Source organism: Euwallacea fornicatus, chromosome 16, assembly GCF_040115645.1.
Source record: "Euwallacea fornicatus isolate EFF26 chromosome 16, ASM4011564v1, whole genome shotgun sequence".
Lineage (NCBI taxonomy): Eukaryota > Metazoa > Arthropoda > Insecta > Coleoptera > Curculionidae > Euwallacea > Euwallacea fornicatus.
Genome location: NC_089556.1, coordinates 3769847 through 3790561, shown reverse-complemented (window position 1 = coordinate 3790561; position 20715 = coordinate 3769847). Strand labels below are relative to the sequence as shown.

The following is a 20715-nucleotide window of genomic DNA, read 5'->3' as shown; positions in this document are numbered from 1 at the left end:
AATATGAGGGAAATTTATTAACGAACTAAAAACAGGCATGGAGACACCAAAGCCTGGTATGGAAAATATGGAAAAATTTTGAATTGACTTTGGTGAAGTTGTTGATGTAACTGCTCAATATAAAGAACAGAGAAAATAGAGAAAACTAAAATGTATAGAATTGCGTTGTGAAGTAATGGGATCAAGGAAAGGAAGCCTGGAAATATGTAGTTGACAGAGCAGTAAAAAAGAAAGAAATAAACCGCTAAGACAAAGGGTAAGACAACGAAATACCGCATAGAACAAAAGAACTGTCGCGTAACACGTGAGAAAAGAAAGACGACAAATCGCTAATTTACATAGCAAAATAATGGGAAAAACAGAAAAGGATACCGAGAGGAATGATTTTGATAAAGGTAGAAGAAAAGAAAGGAAGAAATAAAAATAATCCATAAAGCGAGGAAGGTAATGACATGAAGAAAAAAAAGGTTATGCCAATCACAAACACCTATAGGGTAAGAATGAGGGTGAGGTGACGTTTGTTATTTCCATCATTTGAGAACTGAAAATAAGCGTGTTCCTACGTTTGTAGAACAGATTTTCTTTACACCCCCTAAGTATCTATATACAGGGTGTTTCATAAATGCACCGACAATCTTTCAGGAGATGTAGAGTTCACAAAAACAAGTATTTAGAACGAATAAAGTTAGGTCCGAAATCGTTTCGTTTCCAAGATACAGGGTGTTTAATTACAATATGAGTCTTTTATTTTTTCTAGTCAAGATCGTTAATTTGCGGATCATTTATTAAACAAAAAGTGTTTGTCTTCAAGTCGTCCACCTCTACTAAAATAAAAAAAAAATATTTGTTTTAAAAAATTCCAAAAAATGACACTTGGAAACCTACACCGGTTTTTTGGTAGGCTCATGAGTGACAAATAGCTTTTATCTCGAAAACGTCTTCTTGAGCAAAAAAATACTAAAAGGTTTTTTTTACTAAGGATTAATGAAATATTACGAAAAATATAGTTGTATTAAAAAAAGTCAGTGGCGTAGAATTTTTAAAATCAAAAACGTCCCATTGAATGGCCGCACAGACGCTACTGGTGTAAACGGAAATATTCTGCCTACTCAGGAACGTGCACATTTACACCGCCATAGCATGTACGGAATTTTATGGCCGTATCTCAAGCCGTTTTTGAAACATCAAATAAAAATTATTGAAAATTAAACACCCTAAATTTTGGAAATGAAACGATTTCGGACCTAACTTTATTCGTTCGAAATATTTGTTTGTATCTGTATCTCCCGATAGTTTGTCGGTATATTTATGAAACACCCTGTATACCCTTAAAAATCCTTGAGAAATGTTTTAATACAATTTATTAACCATAGTGGTTAAAAATCAGCATCTTCATGTACGTCCTATAATCTAAATATTCCGTAAATAACGTGAGGTAATCCCAGGCAATTTATATCACGACAAACGACTGATAAATAATAGTAATTAATTTCGCATTACAATGGATTACCATTAACCGTGCGTTACAATCAGCATTTCAAACATCTTCAGTTTCTCTGGTCATCTCCGTATGAAGATTGAAGTAAATGAGACCACTTAAACCGCATAAAGGCATAGTTGAACAGCAAGATGTTTTGTCATGAATTAAAAATGTTTCACACTGGAGAATTCCAGGACAATTCGGTATTAAATAATGACATACCTTCACCATCAGTGTCTTGAGGTACTTTGCCACGCACAATATTTTCCTCGTTATGTAATAACTCCCTGCCCATACTATATAGAATTCTCGTTCTGAGCATGATCCAGACTCACGTTGCCAGTTTGCGTTCTTTTCTCCGATTTTCTCAGAATGTTTCTGTTCCCGAGTCTGCAGTCAGATTAAGCGTTTAGCAGTAATTTCATTCTCCTTTCTTAAAAACTTCGGGCTCACGTTTTACTTTTTCCTCAAACTTCTAGTTTAATCCTTTACCATGCATGGGCGCATCAAAGCATGAATAAAAACCTATGAAACCTGGCAATACAGCCTGTTTCATCCGTCTTTCTCCCTTTGTGACTGTTCCTCTCCATATTCCACTGCCTCTCGTATCGAACCGTTTACGAGGGGGTAGCGCTAAGTTAATTTTTTAGGGAAATCGTAGGGAAATCACTAAAACTCGGGATGGCCCCTTTCGCTCGTACACAAACTGTAGTGGTTGTTGTGAAGAAAGAGATATGCGGAACCTATATGGTTCAATAGAAGATCAGAGGCTTTAATTGTTTTTAGATGTAGGTAGAGCAGTTAGCGATCAACTTTCAACGTTGCATTTATAATACTTTGTGATGAGTAATTGACGGGGCTTTTGAGTCGTTTTTCGTGGTTTTTCATCGTTTTTTCTGGAAACTTGTAGTAATAAGAAACAATAAATTAAAATATAAAATAATTTAGGCTTATTTGGATGGTAATTTTTTTAAACAAAACAAGTTGATTCTGGCAAAATATACTAGTTATAATGAGCGATATAACGATTACAGTGTTTTTAGTTCTTGAAGTTTTTTTCCCGTTAATCGGTACTAATTGTCCCATAATTGGGTACAAAAGTTGTCGCATATTTCCTGTTAAATTAAAATAGATCCCAAGATGTTTCAAGAAATTAAATTTTCTTTCATAATCATAATTTAAAGCAGAAAAGTGATTATTTTTTTAACTACGGTGACTCCGTCCAGTTATTTTATTGCCATTTGAGTGTTTAAACGTGCTCTCACCTAATGATATGATTTTTTTTTCATTTGACTCTCCGTAATAAATAACGACTGTTCCATTTTCAATCATATTAGATGGCTTCGGCCTGGTACCTCCAGCTGAATTGAATAGTCAAATCCTTCACTCTTCGCACCTTTGGTAAATCTCGTTTAAGTCGTATTGAAGCAGATTCTTTTGCGCTCGATTCGCTGAAATTTTACAGCATTCATTTAAAGTGATCATCACAGATCCCCCTGTGTACACCATCGCAAACAATAATCGGAAACTAAATTGTTTCCAATTTAGCTCATTTAATTCGCACATAAAAGCAAAATTAACAAATATAGAATTTATTAAACTGCTTAATGAATCAAGGGAGTGATATCATGACACGAAATGTCTGTCTAAAACTTGTATTTTTTCCCATAATAATTGAGTCTATTAACATTACAAGTAACCTTATAGCCCTCTTAATGTAATAAATGTTAAATATTTGTATTATGCACTGTAAATTACATACGTTAAATGTTGGTCGTTAATCTTAATGTAAATACTGCAAAATTTTAATACCCGCACAATGCAACATAAACAATCAAATTGCGAAATATTCGGTATTCGGGATGACACAACGATGGTGGCTTCAAGGTTTAAAAAATTTATCCTGAAGGGTATTTTGATTCACTATTTTTACGGGTATTTTCACATGACAAAATTTAATTTAGATTTTTGCCAAAACCCTAGTAAGGTAATCAGAAGACCGAGTAGTACTGGTTCCCAGCTAATATTTCCGGGAATTGAATTTTTGGTTGGTCCTTCCGGAAGTTTATCATAGATCTTGCCGTTACTTGGAAATGGCTGCTGGTCCGGTATTGAGCCAGTGGTACTTGGTAATAAATCCACTTGGAGATTATTTGAAGCAGTCTTGCAGGTGATACCTGATGACCTTGCCACATTTGGTTGAAACGTCGGCAGATAATATTAGGTTCGACTCGAATTTTCGGGATAGAGTTCCGGATTAAATTGAGAACATCGCCGTTCACACTTTCACCGTTTCAAACTTCGATTTTTTATTTCCTCCACAACATGAAGACTACTATTTTGAGCAGGTACAACAGTGCGAACCCAATTGAACCAGGAGCTTTTTCTCAGTTTGGGCTTGATCCGTCGATGGGGTAGGTGAACGAATAAGATTCAATAAATCCAATGGGGTTCCAAGTCACCGTAAAAAAAACAACGTATTCCTGCAAATTCGATTTTTCCCAAATATCTTCCGAAATTATCATTAATTGTGAATTATTAATAACTATTAACGTGCACGTTTCATTAAATTTAGCGATTTCCTTATTATTTGGTTGTTCCAAAAATTCTATTGTAAAAAGCATTTTTATTAGGGACGCCAGGTATAGAAAATTTAAACAATCTAAGGCAAAAATTATATATCTTATTACTGGCTTAAGGAAATCCAACAAGATCATCTTTTTGCTCTGTATACCACATTTACACAGTATGTCTAACAGCTGAATTTCTATTACGGAAATGTCGTAACATGTAGAAGCAGTTTACGTAAGTTTTCTCCAGTTGAATCCAATCTGAATAGATTTTTATTGATTTCCTATAGTTTACTTTGAACAATACATGATTATTTATGCAAATAGTTTAATTTTGAAATGGGATTGTTCTTTTTTTTAGCGAAATCAATAACAAAAAAAAACGCTTAATTTATGCAAAAAAATAAAAACGGTGTCCTACATAATATTAACGCTGTATTGTTGATTATAATTGTTCAGGAATGTTCAAGGACTAAATTGCAGGAACTTTGAAACGTATAATAATGATTTGTAGCTGATGCTTGAAATTAAATGTATTTGAAAATAATGGGTTGTCGTCAAAGGTGTTTCAAAATACCCTCGACGTGAAAACAAAATCTCAAAAAAATCTGTTACAGGGACGGCAAAAAAGAACAAGTTTTTGTCCCCGTGACGTGTCGACCTGGGGCTCATTTGTGTTTCCCGCTGATATCTCCATTGGTTGAAAGTTAGTTATCGATTTTCGAAAGTCTTAATACTGGAATTTGGACCATTTAATATTATTATATCATGTTTTTGACGTTTTCAAAAACTTTTAATCATTTCTTCACTGATTTCAACCCAATCCGAAGCATTGTTAGCTTAAACTCATTATTTATAGTATTTTCCGTGTATCACCGTGCATCTGCATCTTCTAAAAACACCTACCGGATATCCCAATTAGAGTCAGATCAGTGAACAACTTATCGATTGAAATCATTAAATATCTGCCGGGAATTGCCTGATTTCATGTGATTGCCTTTCTAAGAGTATGCAAATTTTTTCCATAGGTATTTCCATTAATGTGTTTTCTGCCATTTGCGCAGACTGCGCCAAATATTGAGTTCAGAAAAAAATTACTTGAGGTACGTTTTTAATGGCACAACATTTTTAATAAAACAGGATACCAATATTGACCAATGACTTCAACTTTTGCTAAATATAGATTAAAACACGTTATTCGACTTGCCATAAGTAATCACCTGAAGAGATAGTGACTTCATCTAAAGAATTCACCTTCAATGCCCAACGCAAGTCAATCCGAGTTATAATTATCCTTATTCTAATAATAAGATATTGACTGCTGGTTTATGCGATTTTTAATATTTTGCTTCGGTTGAAGTTTCCTTTCTGAAAGAAATTGGACAAATTTTCTTTCTGAATTTGTCTAATTTGTTTCAAAATCGGGAAAAAAATTGAGATCAGGTGTGTAATACTTGATTTGCCAATAATTAAACACACTGCGGAAATCCTCGTGAAACTTTTCTTCGTTTTCCATTCAATTAGACAGGGACGCTAGAAATGAACAAAAATTAAAGCATTTTGTTATAAATATTTATTTTATTATATGGCAAATACAACTGCAATATTCCCTCTAACAGCTATAATACAACTCAATAATAATTATTTAAAAAATGTGGTAATAGACGTAGTAACAATACAAAACAAATCAAAATGAAAAACATAAATAAAAATTTACACTATAACCATTATAATTACATGGACAGACATTATTAATTCGTAGCCAATTAGAGACGTCTGGAGTATTTCATGAATACCGGAAATAGAGCCTCAATACACGCTACAATAATAAGAATATGAATAAAAACAACAAATAAAAAGTCAAGTCTGCAATGTATGGCATGGCAGCATAGGGTAGTCGGCTAGTTTATACGTCACGGTATGTAATACGGATATCACAAACAACGTTCCAAAACATGATATTTACATAATAACAACCTTAACTAAAGGTTTAACTTTTTTTAGGGCCAGATATGTGGCAAACTTTGAAATGCAAGAGAGATGCTCTCACATCTGAACAGATGTGAGGAAATCTCCACACTTTAAGTCATATGCGTGACTGTCTCTCTTTTTTTCGACTTAAGACCTTAGTGAACACATCAAAGGAAAAACCCCTGTAATACTCAGTAACTTGATTCGTAAATGTAAAAAAATTACCGAGAAGATCACACAACATTAAAGTCTATTGTAGAGTATTCACGGTATAATAATTCCTACAGTAAGACAGAGTAAAAAATGAGTATTATTAGGTCGATGGAAGTGAGTGCACGAAGCGTATACAGCCTACAATGTCCTGAGATCATGATGCGATAGAAAAATAGAGCTGCTTCTGGTTCTATCCGGGGCTCTAGCCCTAGAAATGTGTCTCAGGTGGTTCGTCGATGTATTTGCAGGTAAAGGGATTTAGAAACCATGAACAGAAGCTCTTCTCGTGTTTGTGTTTACATTTTCCACGCCGGTTCAGGCGAGAAAATCTGGTCGGCTCAGAGTCCACTGAGCTACTCTCACTGTCGCGCACCTGGAAAGAAACACTTTACTCAGAAAATAATCCTTAACCCTTAATTCGGCGAATTTTTTAAAAGTTTTATGTATTCTTTTTCTTTTTCGAAAAATCCCCTACCACAGAGTCATATCCACTTTCAGCTCTCCTGGAAATAGCCGCTGGACTATGCTTCGAGGTCCTAGGAGTAGAATCATGACCGGAATCATATTCCTCTATCTTCTGTGTGAGCTTCAGCCCAGTCTCTAAACTCAACACTGCCCTATTCAGTCTTTCAGATGAGGGTGGCGGGGTGCTTTGAGGTTGGCACGTAATGGAGGCAAGTCGGGGGTTGGAAGCATGCTTGAGGAGCGGTTCTGTACACGACGGTGCATCTGGAGGCAGCGTGCTCCTAGACGCTGTCTCTTTGAGTAAGTTTGGGTTCGATGCACCTGTAAATTCACCATATTGTCTTTAAAATTCCTCAAAATCAAAGACTCACCGTCGGGATGCCTTAAAAAAGCCAGATTGGCCTCTCTTGCTGACACTTTTGCATGACAATGATTTCTTCCCTGATGAAACCTTCCCGTTCTCATCTCCGCACTTCTGCTCAGGTCCTGAGTACTGGCACTCAAATAGCTATTCTCGTACCAATTCTGCACAGTATTGGGCCTGCTCATGTTCACTCTACAGTTCTCGCAGAATTTTTCCTGCACGTAGGCAGGTTCTGAATATATGCTGCTGTTATCAGGGACGTCCTGCTGCTGGCTCCCATACAGCATGTCTTGTAATGTCAGGCTTTCGCATCTCGACAGTCTCGGTTGACTACTGCTGTTATTTTGCTGCTGTTGATAGGTGTCGGTAGAGCTTACGGTCGCTTTCGCTAGTCTGTTGCTATACAATTCGTGAAGTCGGGCCAGCTGATCGAATTTTCTTCGGGTGGTATCGTCGAAAGAGAGATTGCCGTTGGTTCGAGGATATGGATTGTCGGGATCTTCGTAGTCATCGTAGTATCTTTCATACCTAAAAGTGTTAATTAATTCATTATCAGATTATCTATAAATTTTGTTGTATGTTATTACCTATGCCTTGGCAATATCCTCTCCAAATCCGTGTAAACGCTCATCGAATCTGTGAACGTTGACACTACAGTTAAGTTCTCTTGACTCAAAATCCTCAGCGGATGATCCAGAGGGTTCTCCTGATCTACTTCAGGAAGAGGATTCTCAGAAAATCCCATGCAGAATGCTATATCTTCTTCGGTCACCTATTATTATTAAAATACACTTAAAATTTCACATGTAAACTCATTGACGTGTACCAAACCTGCAGACAACTATCCATCATGGGCACAGGTTCCAAAGGCTCCTCCACCTCGATAATCTCCAAGACTTCGTCGTCTTCGACTTGGTTTAGTTGGTCTTGGTCGTAGCTGTTCTGGTAACTTTTATTGTACTCAGCGTTTGAAAGCATACGTTCTTTTAGAATCATGTCTAAGCTTTCCAGGGAAACCTCCTTGGAGCTTAAAGGCTGGATGATCGGTAGCGCGGGAGGAAGTACTGGTTCTTCATCATCGTCGTCAATGTAGATATCATCATCAGTCTTTGGTGGGTGATTCTGAGGCATGTCCTCAGTTTCGGGGATTACGTTTTCAGTCATGGAACTATTGCTGTTGAAGGTATTTATGGTGAAAAAGAAGGTATTTATCTTTGAATATAAAAGGAAAGATAAACCTCTCGATTTGGTAAAGGAAGAACTTTCTGTAATAAGAAAAGCGATACATTCAGCTTGATCAATTTTTCTTAGCCTAAACTTTTTCGATAGAAAATTTACTTGATTCACATACAATCCTACAACAACTTGGTAGATTTAACTTACTAACTTTTCATTTCCGCTATAACTCCATTCGAATTAAACTTTTCAACTCACCTAGTTAACTTTAGGCCAGTCCGAATGACTCCCTCCTCAACAATTTCCTGCTTTCTGCCAGAATTCAATGGTTTCAAGACCGCATCAGCCTCATGAACGTCTTCAGAAGAGCACGTTCTAAATTGAGTGAACTCTTTGCTGGGAACAGATTTCGAACTGGAGGCAACTTGGTGATGAGAAGGATGCTTGGTTGTTTTCTGTATCTGGAAAGTTTGCAATTCTACCCATTTTCGGATCATGTTTTTCTTATGGGAGTCCATGTAGCCATATCTGGAATAAAAAGGTTAAAAAAAGACCTCAAGTTTTTTGGAGGTTTGATACCCCTGTGCATCAGCCCCCTGCATCGGGCCGTCGATCCAGGTTTCTCGTTTTTTTACATGGCATGGTTCCTTCATTAGATGTCGGGCTTCTGCAACTTTGCTCTTGGATATTCTAAAAATGATTTTTCATCGATTTTTGCTAACAAAAAATATGGGTAAAAATAATGCTATTTTAACTGATTAAAAATCGAGAGGAGCGATGAAAATCAATCGTTTTGCCCACGCATATGTATGTGTAACCTCTGTAATAATAACGGAGAGAGTCCGATTTGCAATTGAAGCAGGTATGTGTTTTAACACTAGAAGTTTACTTGTAGTCCAGAATTAAGAGTATACCTACTAAAATTGGTTATTTTTTAAGATTTTTATCCAGACTCATATGTCAAATTCGGCTTCTGTGACTGTCCGTTATTTATAAATGCTCAAGACAATTAATGTCCATCGCAACGGTCGATTTTTGGCTGGTGTTAGAACAGCATATACCTAGGACCATCAATCCACTGCTCATCGCTAGCTCCATTAACTGGGTGCTTCGTTGGCTCAGGGGGTTTCTTAACTGAAGGAATTCGGCTAGGGGAGGATTTGGGAGAACTCGTGTGCGCAGGGGACGTTTTCGCACTCGGACAGGGGGTTTTGATTGGACGGTGCCCTTCTCTATCCAATTTCGGAGATGATTTACACGGACGCTGCTCTGCCGATGAACCTATTTACCGTGTTATAATGAATTTATTTGTCGTGTTAAAAAATGAGAAACTTACCTCTAAGTGCCTTGCTCATGGAGCATCTATTATCTCCAGAATTTAGACTAGGAATATATACAGGGGGATGCTCTCCATCGGTGGCGTCGTCAGCTCTCCCCACATAGATAACCGTGTCCGCAGACAAATCGCTGCTGGATGGATCGGGTTCGCTGCTGGTCCCTGTGGTACGGCCCTGTTCTTCCCCCGACGATCCCCCTTTGACAAAACAAATGAACACCTACATCTTAAAACTTTCCATAAATCTATACCTGATCCAGCCCCAGTTGACACGAACTTGATTTTTCGTCTTCTCATTCGGTGTATTCGAGAGGCCAACTGCACAGTGGTCAAAGTTTCAGCGTAATTTTGTGCAAATGGTGAGACGTGAACGATCATGGCTGCGTGGCACGTCAAGGAACTTAAACAGTCTGAAAATAATAACGATACATGAGCCGTTTGATGGGAAATGCTTACAGCTGAAAAGTACCTTTTAACAAATGAGTGAGCTTGTGCTCTTTGTATGGAAGATGCTTTTGGCCGTTGAATATGGCCAAGAGGATGTTGCCTACTCCGGAAAGTGGGATGCCCCCGCTGGCTTTGCCTCTTTCCGAGTTTCCCAAATCTATGAGGTGCAGCCTTGACCGACCTCCAGCGACTGTTAATGAGAAAAAAATTAAACACAGAGAAATAATCCCTGATGTGAAATTTTTAATGTATGTGGAAATTTCAAGGTATACTGACAGTGGTTGTTACGTTTGCAGGTTGCAGTGACTCGCTTCTACCATTTGTGAATGAGAAGCACGGGACGAATTCTTGGCCGAAAATCTATTTTTTAACGAGAGAGTTTTTGAAGAAATTTGATGATTTTCGGTTTAAAATTGCGACAATTTTTCTGAAATAATTAGCGGGGCCTATCGTTGACAATTCTCGCTGTTTGATTGTGGCTCTCGAGAGCCACAATCAAACGGCCATGAGGCCTAGCAGCACTACAATTAGTTAGATAAATTTTTAGAAAAATTTACGGATTATAAATATGGAATGGAAACAAACGATGACTCGATTATCGCCGAGTCGGTATAGACGAGAGATTGGAAGAAATCCATTTGGGGGCAAGTACGAAAGGGGGACCTGAACGTGAAAACATCGGCACAAGCGCCTCTGTAGATCTAAACAGTTTTTACTGTGAATACCAATTTAACTTTTTAAACAGTTATTTCCCGACGATTAGTTCTGGTTAAACTAATCCGATTGCCAAGAATTAGGATTATGTTCATCGTGCGATGCAAAAACTGAGAATTTATATCTCGGTAATGGTTTGCAATTCAGAGGCATCTGGAAGTTTGAAAAGTTATTACTTATTTCGGAAGAGGGCTGAGGAAAATTCTGGAATAAAAATAGCAGTATATCAGATCGAGACAGCTCTAGCCCGCGGCCAGGGAGACACGGTAGGACAATTTCCGAGATTAGGGACAAAAAGCGTCCCCGAGAATAAGTTTTTAAGTAGGACGCGCCACTTTTTGTCGCGAACGACCCGATAAGGAAAACCCAATTATAATAAATTCGGGCGCGCGCAGATGGGCGACATCTTTATTCCTCGCGTGAAAAATGTATTTACATAACTTTCCTTTAATCTGAAGAAAGCGAACTGAAATAGATAAATTACTCACTGAGCCATATCTTACCTCCACCTTTTCCGGCTACACTGTACTGGTACACGTGGAGCGTGAATAGCAGATGAGAGTCCCTGGAATCGTCTTTAGCAGCAGGGATTCGACTTTCGATCGCCGCATCCAGATAGTGGGCGGCCTTCTCCGCCGAGGGCACCCGTAGCTCGCAGTGAGGGGGCTGGTTACCGAAGAGGTTTCCCTCGCGAAGATACATCCCCGGGGATTGCTCAGAATCTGTAAAAATTGTATATTTCATTCAAGTGATTGTTTAATTTATTCTGGAAACGAACGTTTGTGGTTTAATGACACAGAACAAACCGAAACGCAAACACTAACATTCCGGGGTGGCAACACTGACATGTTGAATGTTCGCCCGAGACATATAATGCAGTTGCTGTGTTAATGCGGGAGTTTTTGCGCTCGATGTATGATTTGGACGATTTCAAAATCCCGAGGGAAAATAATGGAAAATGCTGGTTTTAAGTTAGATCTGCTACGGGAATCTTCGGTCGGTTAAGACCCGACAACAATTTTATGGACTACTTTAGGTGAGAGACTTGAGGCTGTGAGTGTCTCCTCTCCGTGTTTGTCGGAAAATTTCTCTGTCTCTTTTTTCTCCTCCTCCTTGAGTTTTCCCAAAGTCAAGTTGACAGGTACTCACATAGGGATATACAGGCAAAGGCGAACTTTGCGTAGTTGCAGTCTGTGAATATTCAAAAACATCCAGGGTGTTCTAGTTAAAAACAGTTAATTTTAGGACGGATGAAGGCGAGGAAAGGAAAATAGACACTTTAATAAATCCCGTTGGAGGAACGTTCTCCCTGAGCCTCCGAAACTCCGCAACTGTCAGAGATAGCTACAGGGACAGGGATATAATATAAATTATCCCGTTCCTTTGCAGTTTCTAAACATCTAAAAATGCAGCACTCTATTTGGAAAAATTAATTCCTAAGAAAAACCGAAGTGTGCCAACAAATGGTGTAAATGCGAGCCATGAAATTTATCAGATATATACTGCGTGACATAGAAAAAAGAACACCCCGTAAAAACGGGCTTATTTAAATCATTTTTGGTATGCATGTTTGTATATCGGAACAGAAAAAACGATTAAATTTCCAGCCATATTTATCAATGTATTTACGAGTTATCAGGAATTTTAGTTTTTTTTTACAATAAAAATTGCAACAAAATATCAACAATATGATTGCAAAATATCATTTATTGGTGTATTGTGTGATTAGAAAGTGCTTTTAGGTTTTATCAAATATGCCTAGACGCAGAATGCAGCGAAATTTTGATCAATTGAGCGAGTTTGTAAGAGGTCGACTAGTGAGTCTACGAAAGATGGATCAGTCGTTTAGGGAAATCGCCACTAGATTGAACCGTAGTGTAAACATTATAGTGAGATGTGATCAGGTATGGTTATAAGAAGAGCAAACGGGCAAAAAAAGAGGTACTGGATGATCCCGAAGATCTACAAAACATCCAGATCACCGCCTTCGAATTATGACCCTAAAAGATGTGTTCGTCTCGTAGAGGACGCCAGCGGATAAGTGGTTTACTGCGTATAGAAAGCCCATTGGGATTCGAACCATTTATCGCTGAATAAGAAGTTTTGGACTGATCACGTACCGTCCCCATCTTGTGCTGCCCCTCACCTTAAGTGATCGTCAAAATCGACAGTAGTGATATAGAGAACGGATTGGACATTGGAGTTCTTGATTTGGCTAATATCGTGTTTAGTGACGAATCCGGATTCTGTTTTGGCATGATCGTCGCGCAAGAGCAAGAAGAAGACGGGGTGAAAGACGGGATCCTCAGTTTACAACACAGAGGCATGTTCATCAAACTGTTGGGATAATGGTTTGGGGTGCTATTGCATATGGTAGGAAGTCATCTTTGCTTTTCATTAGAGGCAGTATGACAGCCCAACGATACATCCAAGAAGTCCTGGAACCTTATCTCGTGTCTTATCTGAAAATTCTTGTCAATCCAGTGTTCCAGCAAGACAATGCACGACCACACGCGGCTAGAGCGCGTATGGACTCTCTCTTTTAACAAAGTGCAATCAATATACTACCTTGACCACCTCGCGCTTCAGACCTCTCACCGATTGAACACGTGTGGGATATTGCAGGTAGAATGTTGCATAATTTACCCCATCCCCCACAAACCCTAGCGGCGTTACGTCATGCTGTCCAGTTAGCCTGGTATGACATTCCCCAAGAGGACATCAATCATCTTACTAGATCCATGCTTAAGCTTGTAGAAGAATGTATAAGACACCGCGGGGGACCGAGAAGCTATTAATATTTTTTTCGGTTTTTAACAATTAAATTTGCTCAATCTGTTAATGAAGTATTTGCTTTAGAGTAAGGAACTTGCATAGCAAAAATCATTTAAATGAAACCAATTTTACGCAGTGTTCTCTTTTCTATGTGACGCAGTATAATTCTATAGCAGTGCATTCCATAGAAACTCCCCAGTCAGCTCCGACATTGATGAAGCCCCTTCGTGTGATGCTACCAATTCAATTAAATTTCCATGCGTCAGACGAAACATGATGAAGTTCCTCTTCTGCTTAAGCAAATTTCGGGGAATGCGGCTCGGATATGTGAGTGCCGAACACCTAACCTCGGGTTTCGCAAATCTTCATCCACTAATGTTCGTTGCACATATTGTTCTCAACCTACTGAAGAACGCTTTATATCTCACGGGCCACGGTCTCGAATCTGTGAGGTTGGAACTCCGTGGAATGACACCAAAATGATTTACGTTCAGCGTTGATGATGGGTACGGGGTACCTGAATGGAGAAAATGCAACGAACTCATTGAACCTTTGCTGCTAGTTATTTTCCAGGGAAATTTATTTAATAAAATTGAGCAGAAACAATTTGGCTAAACTACTGCAATAACAAACTTCGCATGCACGACGAAACTTCGAAATGCAATCAACCCTGTGCCGTCATCTAATACAATATTAACAGGTACCAAATCGTCACTCTAGTAATTTGTTCGAGGCTTTAAAAACGCTTTAAAACTCCAAAGCGTCGGTTACGGACGCGAAATGTGCCAGTAAATAACGAGTATAAGGGAAAGTTGCCGTGTGAATATCTAAAATGGTTTTTAATTATGTCTTGGCTCCCTCGCTTGACAAATTGCCGTGTATCGCTTTAAACGCGAAATGGGTACTTTAACGTTGTCGAACGAGAAATCAACTGTTATATCGTACACCACATGTAACGTTGCAATTTATTGCACGCCACTTTTGTTGCAAATTGTTTAAAATTAATGACGTAAGTAACAGGAGGGCCGTACCCGTATGGGGTATGGCAAAAATGAGGGTCCGTGACCATCTCGGCTCTGTTAGGAATCAGGCAGTGCCAACACCGTAGAACGTTTCTTCGTTTCGCAACACGATGCCAACTGACTTTCATTTAGTTTTGAAAGTGCAGAAATTCCCTATGTGATACTTAATTTTCTATATGGGGTGTCAGCCAAATAAGTTTCGTAAGATTAACCAATGATTAAAAGCATATTTTTAAACAGAAAAGCTCCACATAACAGGGGTCGTAAATGCAACCATTTCGCCGGAACACCAAAAAAACATCTTTTAAGAGTTGGCAACGTCGCGCCGTGTTTATTTCATTTTGATACCTTCCCAAGTAGCCGCATAAACTAGATATGGTGCATTTACACGGGTTTTTTGGGTCTGATGGGTTTGATGGTTAAAATGTAAACAATCTGTGATTCTTATTTTTTTATTTTGAAAAACCGCTTACTTTTTTAAGTTATCGTTGTAACCTCTAATTAGCATAATAAAACGTTGCATTTTACACCGTTCACATCTCAATCAAAAACCCATTTTTACTGCGTTCGTTCGAAATCTCTATCATTTGAATCCATGCACGTACCACAGTGTTTTAACGAATTTTCCCGTATAAGATCAAAAACTCCTGTCATATATTCCTAATGTGATCAGCGGCAGCGATAATACGTCGTCCTACCTGATTTTCATCCCTTATTTCAGCAGTGTACACCAAATTTTTCATGAAACCCCAAAAGAAAAAATCTAAAGAATTAAGGTCCGGAGAGCTGGCAGGCCAATGGTTGGGACCATTTTTTCCTATCCATCTTTCTTTTCAAAATATGATTTAAGTGGCCGTAAAGAATACACTTTCACGTGAACACTGTTACTTACTTGGAACAACTTCACTTACGGCTCACCAAAATTAACTTTGAGGGAGAGGTGTTGCGCGTAATGACAGGGGAAGCATTCGAACGAAGAACGAGGCCACACTAAAATATTAAAAGTATAGAACAACGCAGAGTCCAGGACAAATGTAAAAACTAAGGGCGATTTTATCTTGTCCCTTTTCACTGGGCCCTAATGGGCACCAGACGTCCGTGGTGCCAGACGTCTTTGTAGAGGATAATATGTCAGATAAGATGGAATAAAATGCAGATGACCATAGAGTAAAGCGACGCAGACGGCTACAAAACGCAGATATTGGCACGATAAATAACTTGCACTAAATTGTTTACAGCGCATCCGGTGCTTTATCGCTTCACCCTCAAAGTTAACTTACGCGATCTTTTAAAGGGTTAGGTTTCCATGGTTCAGTGCGGCGTTGCCGTTTAAGGTTACTTTCACCGTTTAAGTCGTATTATTAGTTTTAATTAAATTTTGAAATGCTTTTAGCAATGTTAATGTTGAACAATTCTAACTTTTGTGTTACACCGCAATCAACATTTATCATAATATTTCAGTTATCAATTTTAACATTTTTTTTTAAATGATGGACTTAATCATAGGTTAAATTTACCAAACTTATCCTATTAGACCCTGTAGAATAAAAAGAAATTAGGGTATATTAGGGAAAGCTCCGAATATACGAAAAGTATTAATTTGATGCGGATTTCATACAGTTTAACATAAACTCTGTAAGGGAATACGAGAGCTACCTTCTTTAAGATGAAAAGTGTTTTTGAACCACTTTGGACCGTTTTCATTGTCACAATCTTGTTATAAAGAGCTCGGAATTTTAACTGAGGTTAAAGCTGAATCTTACGGCCCTTAAACTTGTTGAAGAACATTTTTGCATGGATTAAGTTTTTCGGATTGTCAAACAATTCCGTGCAGTTGCTTATTTTTTTCTTAGCGGACTTGTAATTAAACAATAACAATTTTAATGGTTCTCTAGAATTTCACCTCGCCCACTTAACTTTAACGAGATTAATTAGAAGGAAGGTACTTATCCTGACTTAATTACTCATAAAACGGTGAGTGGCTTGGCAACCAATCAGACGTCGTTACAGTTCCAGGGAAAATTAAATCCTCTCTCCACTCGGAACTACAGTCAAGTTGCCATTAAGTTTTTAACATAGTTTTATTAACTGCCATTGTCTATTCTAACATCAGTATAAACGCGCTGAGAACTCATTGCCTGGGGCCTCCGAACTTGCTTCAAGATTAGTTCAAATTAATTCAGGCAATTATCCTAATATTATGGCAGTCTTTGTTTCCGCTTCCCCCGAGTACCAGAAATTCATTAAATTTATTTGAGGCGAAACATTCCACGATTATGAGGAATCAAAAGATTAAGGCGAAATGGAGCCGCGAATGTAGGTCTGATGGGGAACAGGTTCTCACAACCCATTGACGTACGATACGCACGTTTTACGTAATCGATTCGCTACACAACCGTTTCGCCTACGACCCACATTTCTCCATTTTTTCATGGCTAACGTAAGACGTGAGTGATCGGCCCATGAACTTCACCTGATGGACGATTCATCACCGGCTTTGTTTATATTTAATCTTCCGTCCGATATGCGGGGTGTTACAAATTCGAATACGCCGACAAAATGACAAGGTAGCGTGCAAAGGGCCGAACTATGTTCTTAATATACAGAGTCGGGTTAAGGAAAAACCATATGAAAATATGAGTGCATATTACACACGTCGGGCTGTCTATTGCTAAATCTTATTTTTCGTCGCCGCAATCAAGGCCCTTGAAAATTTACGACCCAAAATCGCCTGGCATTGTTAGAACCTTAATGTGTGAATTATGTTAATAGTTGCACGTTGAATTGTTGTAGGAATATCTCGGTGGTTCAATAATTAAATTGTTATTACTTCAATATTTCATAATACAGTAGAACTCGGCTATAGCGAACCTTCAAGGGACTGGGCCTGTCGTTCGTTGTATGTGGAGATTTGCGATAGGCGACTGAGGAAAAAAGCTTATCGATTCAAAATTTTCGTTTTAACCAAATGCCATATTATACAATTTTTGGTTCTAGTAAATAGATATATATATATATATATATATTAAATGAGCAAAAAAAACAACAGAAATGTGAAATTAAATCGAAATTTAGGTAGAAAAGAAGTGTGTCATTTGACTCTGCACCTTGCGGTCCTTCAATACCTCTTCATTTATTTAGTTTTACAAAAGATCTGTCGTAATACGTACGAACGAGAAAATCTTTTCTATTGAAAGATGTTGAAGACGAGAGAGTTTATTGATAACTGATCTTTGTTTGTTTACAAAACTGAATATATCTAAATCTATGACACACTTTAACTATTCTGAATATATAAAAAATACAATAATGAATGGTGGTTTGCTAAAGCTTGAGATCAAACCACCTTAGCGACAAAATACCTATAAACAAAGTACCTGTCGACATTATTATAGGTGAACCAATTACTAGTACGGAAGGATTAGGTAAATGAATTCAATCATTGACCTAAACAAAGTATGCCACAGATCTATCTCATTGAATAGGTTTCATTTTTAAGTCCTTTGTCCATAATATACCGCGATCTTCAAAGCAGAAAGGGCCTGTTGGGTTGTTGAGATTAAAATTTTATCACTCCTCTCAACTTCCTCCTCATTACTCGAACCGTTTTCATGTTGATCATAGGCCAATTGTTTGAACGTGTCAATATCAATTCAGCAGCTTCCACGTCTTCATCAATCATGTCATATTCGCTTAATTTAATATCTTCAAAATCGGAAGTGTGCTAGTTTTTGGCTCATTCGTTTAAATTTTCAGTGGCTCGCTCACAGCAGCACCTCTCGACGGTTCGTTATAACCGAGCCTGAAGTTCCAGAAAATGATACATGTGGTTTGTTAGAACACAATTTTTGTCATATCGGAGTTTGTTCGAACCGATTAAAAATACATATATTAGCATTATGGAAACTTAGGCGGGATTGTTTTGCTCGTTCGGTAAAACCGAGTGTTCGTTACAGCAGAGTTCTACTGCATGTCCTCTTGAATTTTTGGGCTCCGAATACATCCAAATTCTGCGAAAACTGATAAAACTCCATATTTAGAAATACCGTTTCGGACAGATGAAATTGACACTAGAACAACTCTGCACAAACACACCCAGAACTTTAAAACGAAAAAGCAATGTCGTGTATACCCCCAACGTTAAAATTATAATGAAATTCAAATTGAAATTAAACAAAATTTCTCCCCAAATTTGCTCAAATACCATCTAATTCAAGTTTGACACCATACTTTTGACGAAAACGCGTCTTATCGGCATCTCGCAAGGTGTATTACACATTATCCACCCTCTTCGGAGTTGCACAGCTGTATTTTATCGTGCGACACTCGAAAAGAAGTTTTTGCTTTAAGAAGCCGTCCGAAACAAAAAAGGGGTTGTTTTTTAAAGGTACGAGTTTAATTAACGAAGGATTAGACACTACAGCAGCGTAGATCGATGGAATTTTGAGATGTCTTCAACAATGAAGGAACTCAATTTAAAAGTTGCAAGAAGCTTACATCGCAAAAACTCCAATATATTATTTTTCGAGTGGCGAAAGTGCCATAGCAAAACTTCGACTTCCATCGATAACTCCGGTCTCTCCTTTATGAAAAACCAACTCCAATCGGGCAAAGCCTCCGCAATGCCGGGCAAGTTTATTAAACAATCCCCTTTTACCATTCAAATTTCGTTTCCGCCTCTCCTTAAGGAAAACTCGAACCGGAGAAATTAGTTATTTTTTAATTTCGCGAAATTGTAGCTTTTTCAGGGAAGTCTTTTAATTAAGCCATAAATTGGGGCTAATTAATCTTTCGCGAAACAATGTAATTAGTTGCTTACCATTTGAGTAACCCGCCAGCAGATCTCGAAGTTGATTGGTTGGTCCGCACACCTCTACCGCGCTCACTCTCACCGAGAACCTGGCTCCAGTCTTCTGTTTCTGTTCGTTGATCCCTTTGAATAGCCAGGATATGGCGCACGGGATTATGCCGAGGGTGTTTGAGTTTTCGGAGGTACCCAACATCGTGTACGACTTCCCTGAAACACAGATCAATGAGGTGCTGCAATTGACAAGGAACGAGGGCCGAGCCGAAAGAAACTGAAATCGAAGACGAAACTTTTAGCAACGAAATTTAAAAAAATGCGATGTGACGTCCTGCCCTGCATAGACCCATAAATAATTAAGACTTCCAGGTTGATAATTGCCCTTTGCCCAAAATAAGCCGTTTCAGATAATTTTTACTACCCGCCAGGGAGTCATTCTCGTGGCAAATGTTCTCGCCATAGGGCCAACTGATAGGGGCCAATATAGATCACGATATACAGGGCATAAATTTCCCAAGTCCCAAACGGAAAGGTATATCATGCAAGAAGGCATACGCCAATTTGTATAAATCATTTGGCTAAATAATATTCAAGGTATGAAACCCGAACGGAAACGATGAAGCTTGAAATCATGAAGCAACTGGGTCACCGTAGGCCATCTTTAGCAAGTAAAGGTTTTTTTTATGTATCATTTTTGCTTCGAGTGGGTCATAAAAGCGGGTTTCGATATGCCGCACACGTCATTCCAGACCTGGATATTGCCAAAATTCTGGAAGACAAAACCCCATTTTATAAATAATGCCTAATAATGCCGAACGACACTTCTGCTCGGGATGAGGCTTGCATCTTTTAGCTCCAAGTTAGCATAGAAATGGGGTATTACGAGCACTGTTACCCCCCTATCCTGGATAATTCTTGGGTTTTAGCAGCGTCTGAGGTTTTGTAAAGATTCTAATACAACTCTAGTAATTGCCTTATTTGGCATACTTTGAACAATACCCCCGAAGTCGTGTTCGTGCGGATGACGTATCACGGATTCTTTAGAAAACCCGAGGAGTAAATGGGAATAGCACGCGAATAGGAAAACTCCTTCAGGGTCTGCTTACTTTCTAGGCACGGTGCGTCGGCTTCGCGGGGATTTATCTTAATTCCGGCAGCGGGGTATTCATTAAAATTTAGTGCTCATAACGCACTTCGTTTCAATTTAAACTTGTGTAGTATGTTGTGTTGCCCAAAATTATGATCATCCGAGAAGTGTTTAAGAGTTGTCTAAGACCGAATTAAATTTTAATACTAACGAAAGCACTTTTGTCTCGTGTTTACCATTCCGTGCGGGGCTTAGCTAAAATGGCAAAAAGTCCGGGATTCGATGAAAGTT

At 38.4% G+C, this 20715-nt stretch overlaps 1 protein-coding gene and 1 long non-coding RNA gene across 4 annotated transcripts in view; one reads left to right on the top strand and one right to left on the bottom strand.

The window, feature by feature from the left end:
• The window catches only part of LOC136343917 (uncharacterized), a 96021-nt gene that overhangs the window by 27135 nt on the left and 48171 nt on the right, over positions 1-20715 (top strand). The gene's annotated exons all lie outside the window — the stretch shown is intronic.
• LOC136343893 (kinesin-like protein CG14535) overlaps positions 5623-20715 on the bottom strand; it is a 130410-nt gene continuing 115317 nt past the window's right edge. Inside the window, exons 8-20 of one of the 2 annotated variants that reach the window (XM_066290887.1) lie at positions 19353-19550; positions 11240-11458; positions 10045-10212; positions 9827-9985; positions 9576-9773; positions 9301-9520; positions 8819-8929; positions 8498-8767; positions 7895-8237; positions 7651-7835; positions 7071-7591; positions 6710-7020; positions 5623-6607 (exon numbers count right to left, since the gene is read on the bottom strand). In XM_066290887.1, coding sequence (XP_066146984.1) covers positions 6443-6607; positions 6710-7020; positions 7071-7591; positions 7651-7835; positions 7895-8237; positions 8498-8767; positions 8819-8929; positions 9301-9520; positions 9576-9773; positions 9827-9985; positions 10045-10212; positions 11240-11458; positions 19353-19550 — 3068 coding nt within the window. In that variant the 3' untranslated portion in view covers positions 5623-6442. The remainder of the gene's footprint in view (positions 6608-6709; positions 7021-7070; positions 7592-7650; positions 7836-7894; positions 8238-8497; positions 8768-8818; positions 8930-9300; positions 9521-9575; positions 9774-9826; positions 9986-10044; positions 10213-11239; positions 11459-19352; positions 19551-20715) is intronic. The other variant, XM_066290888.1, reaches the window with a different exon arrangement.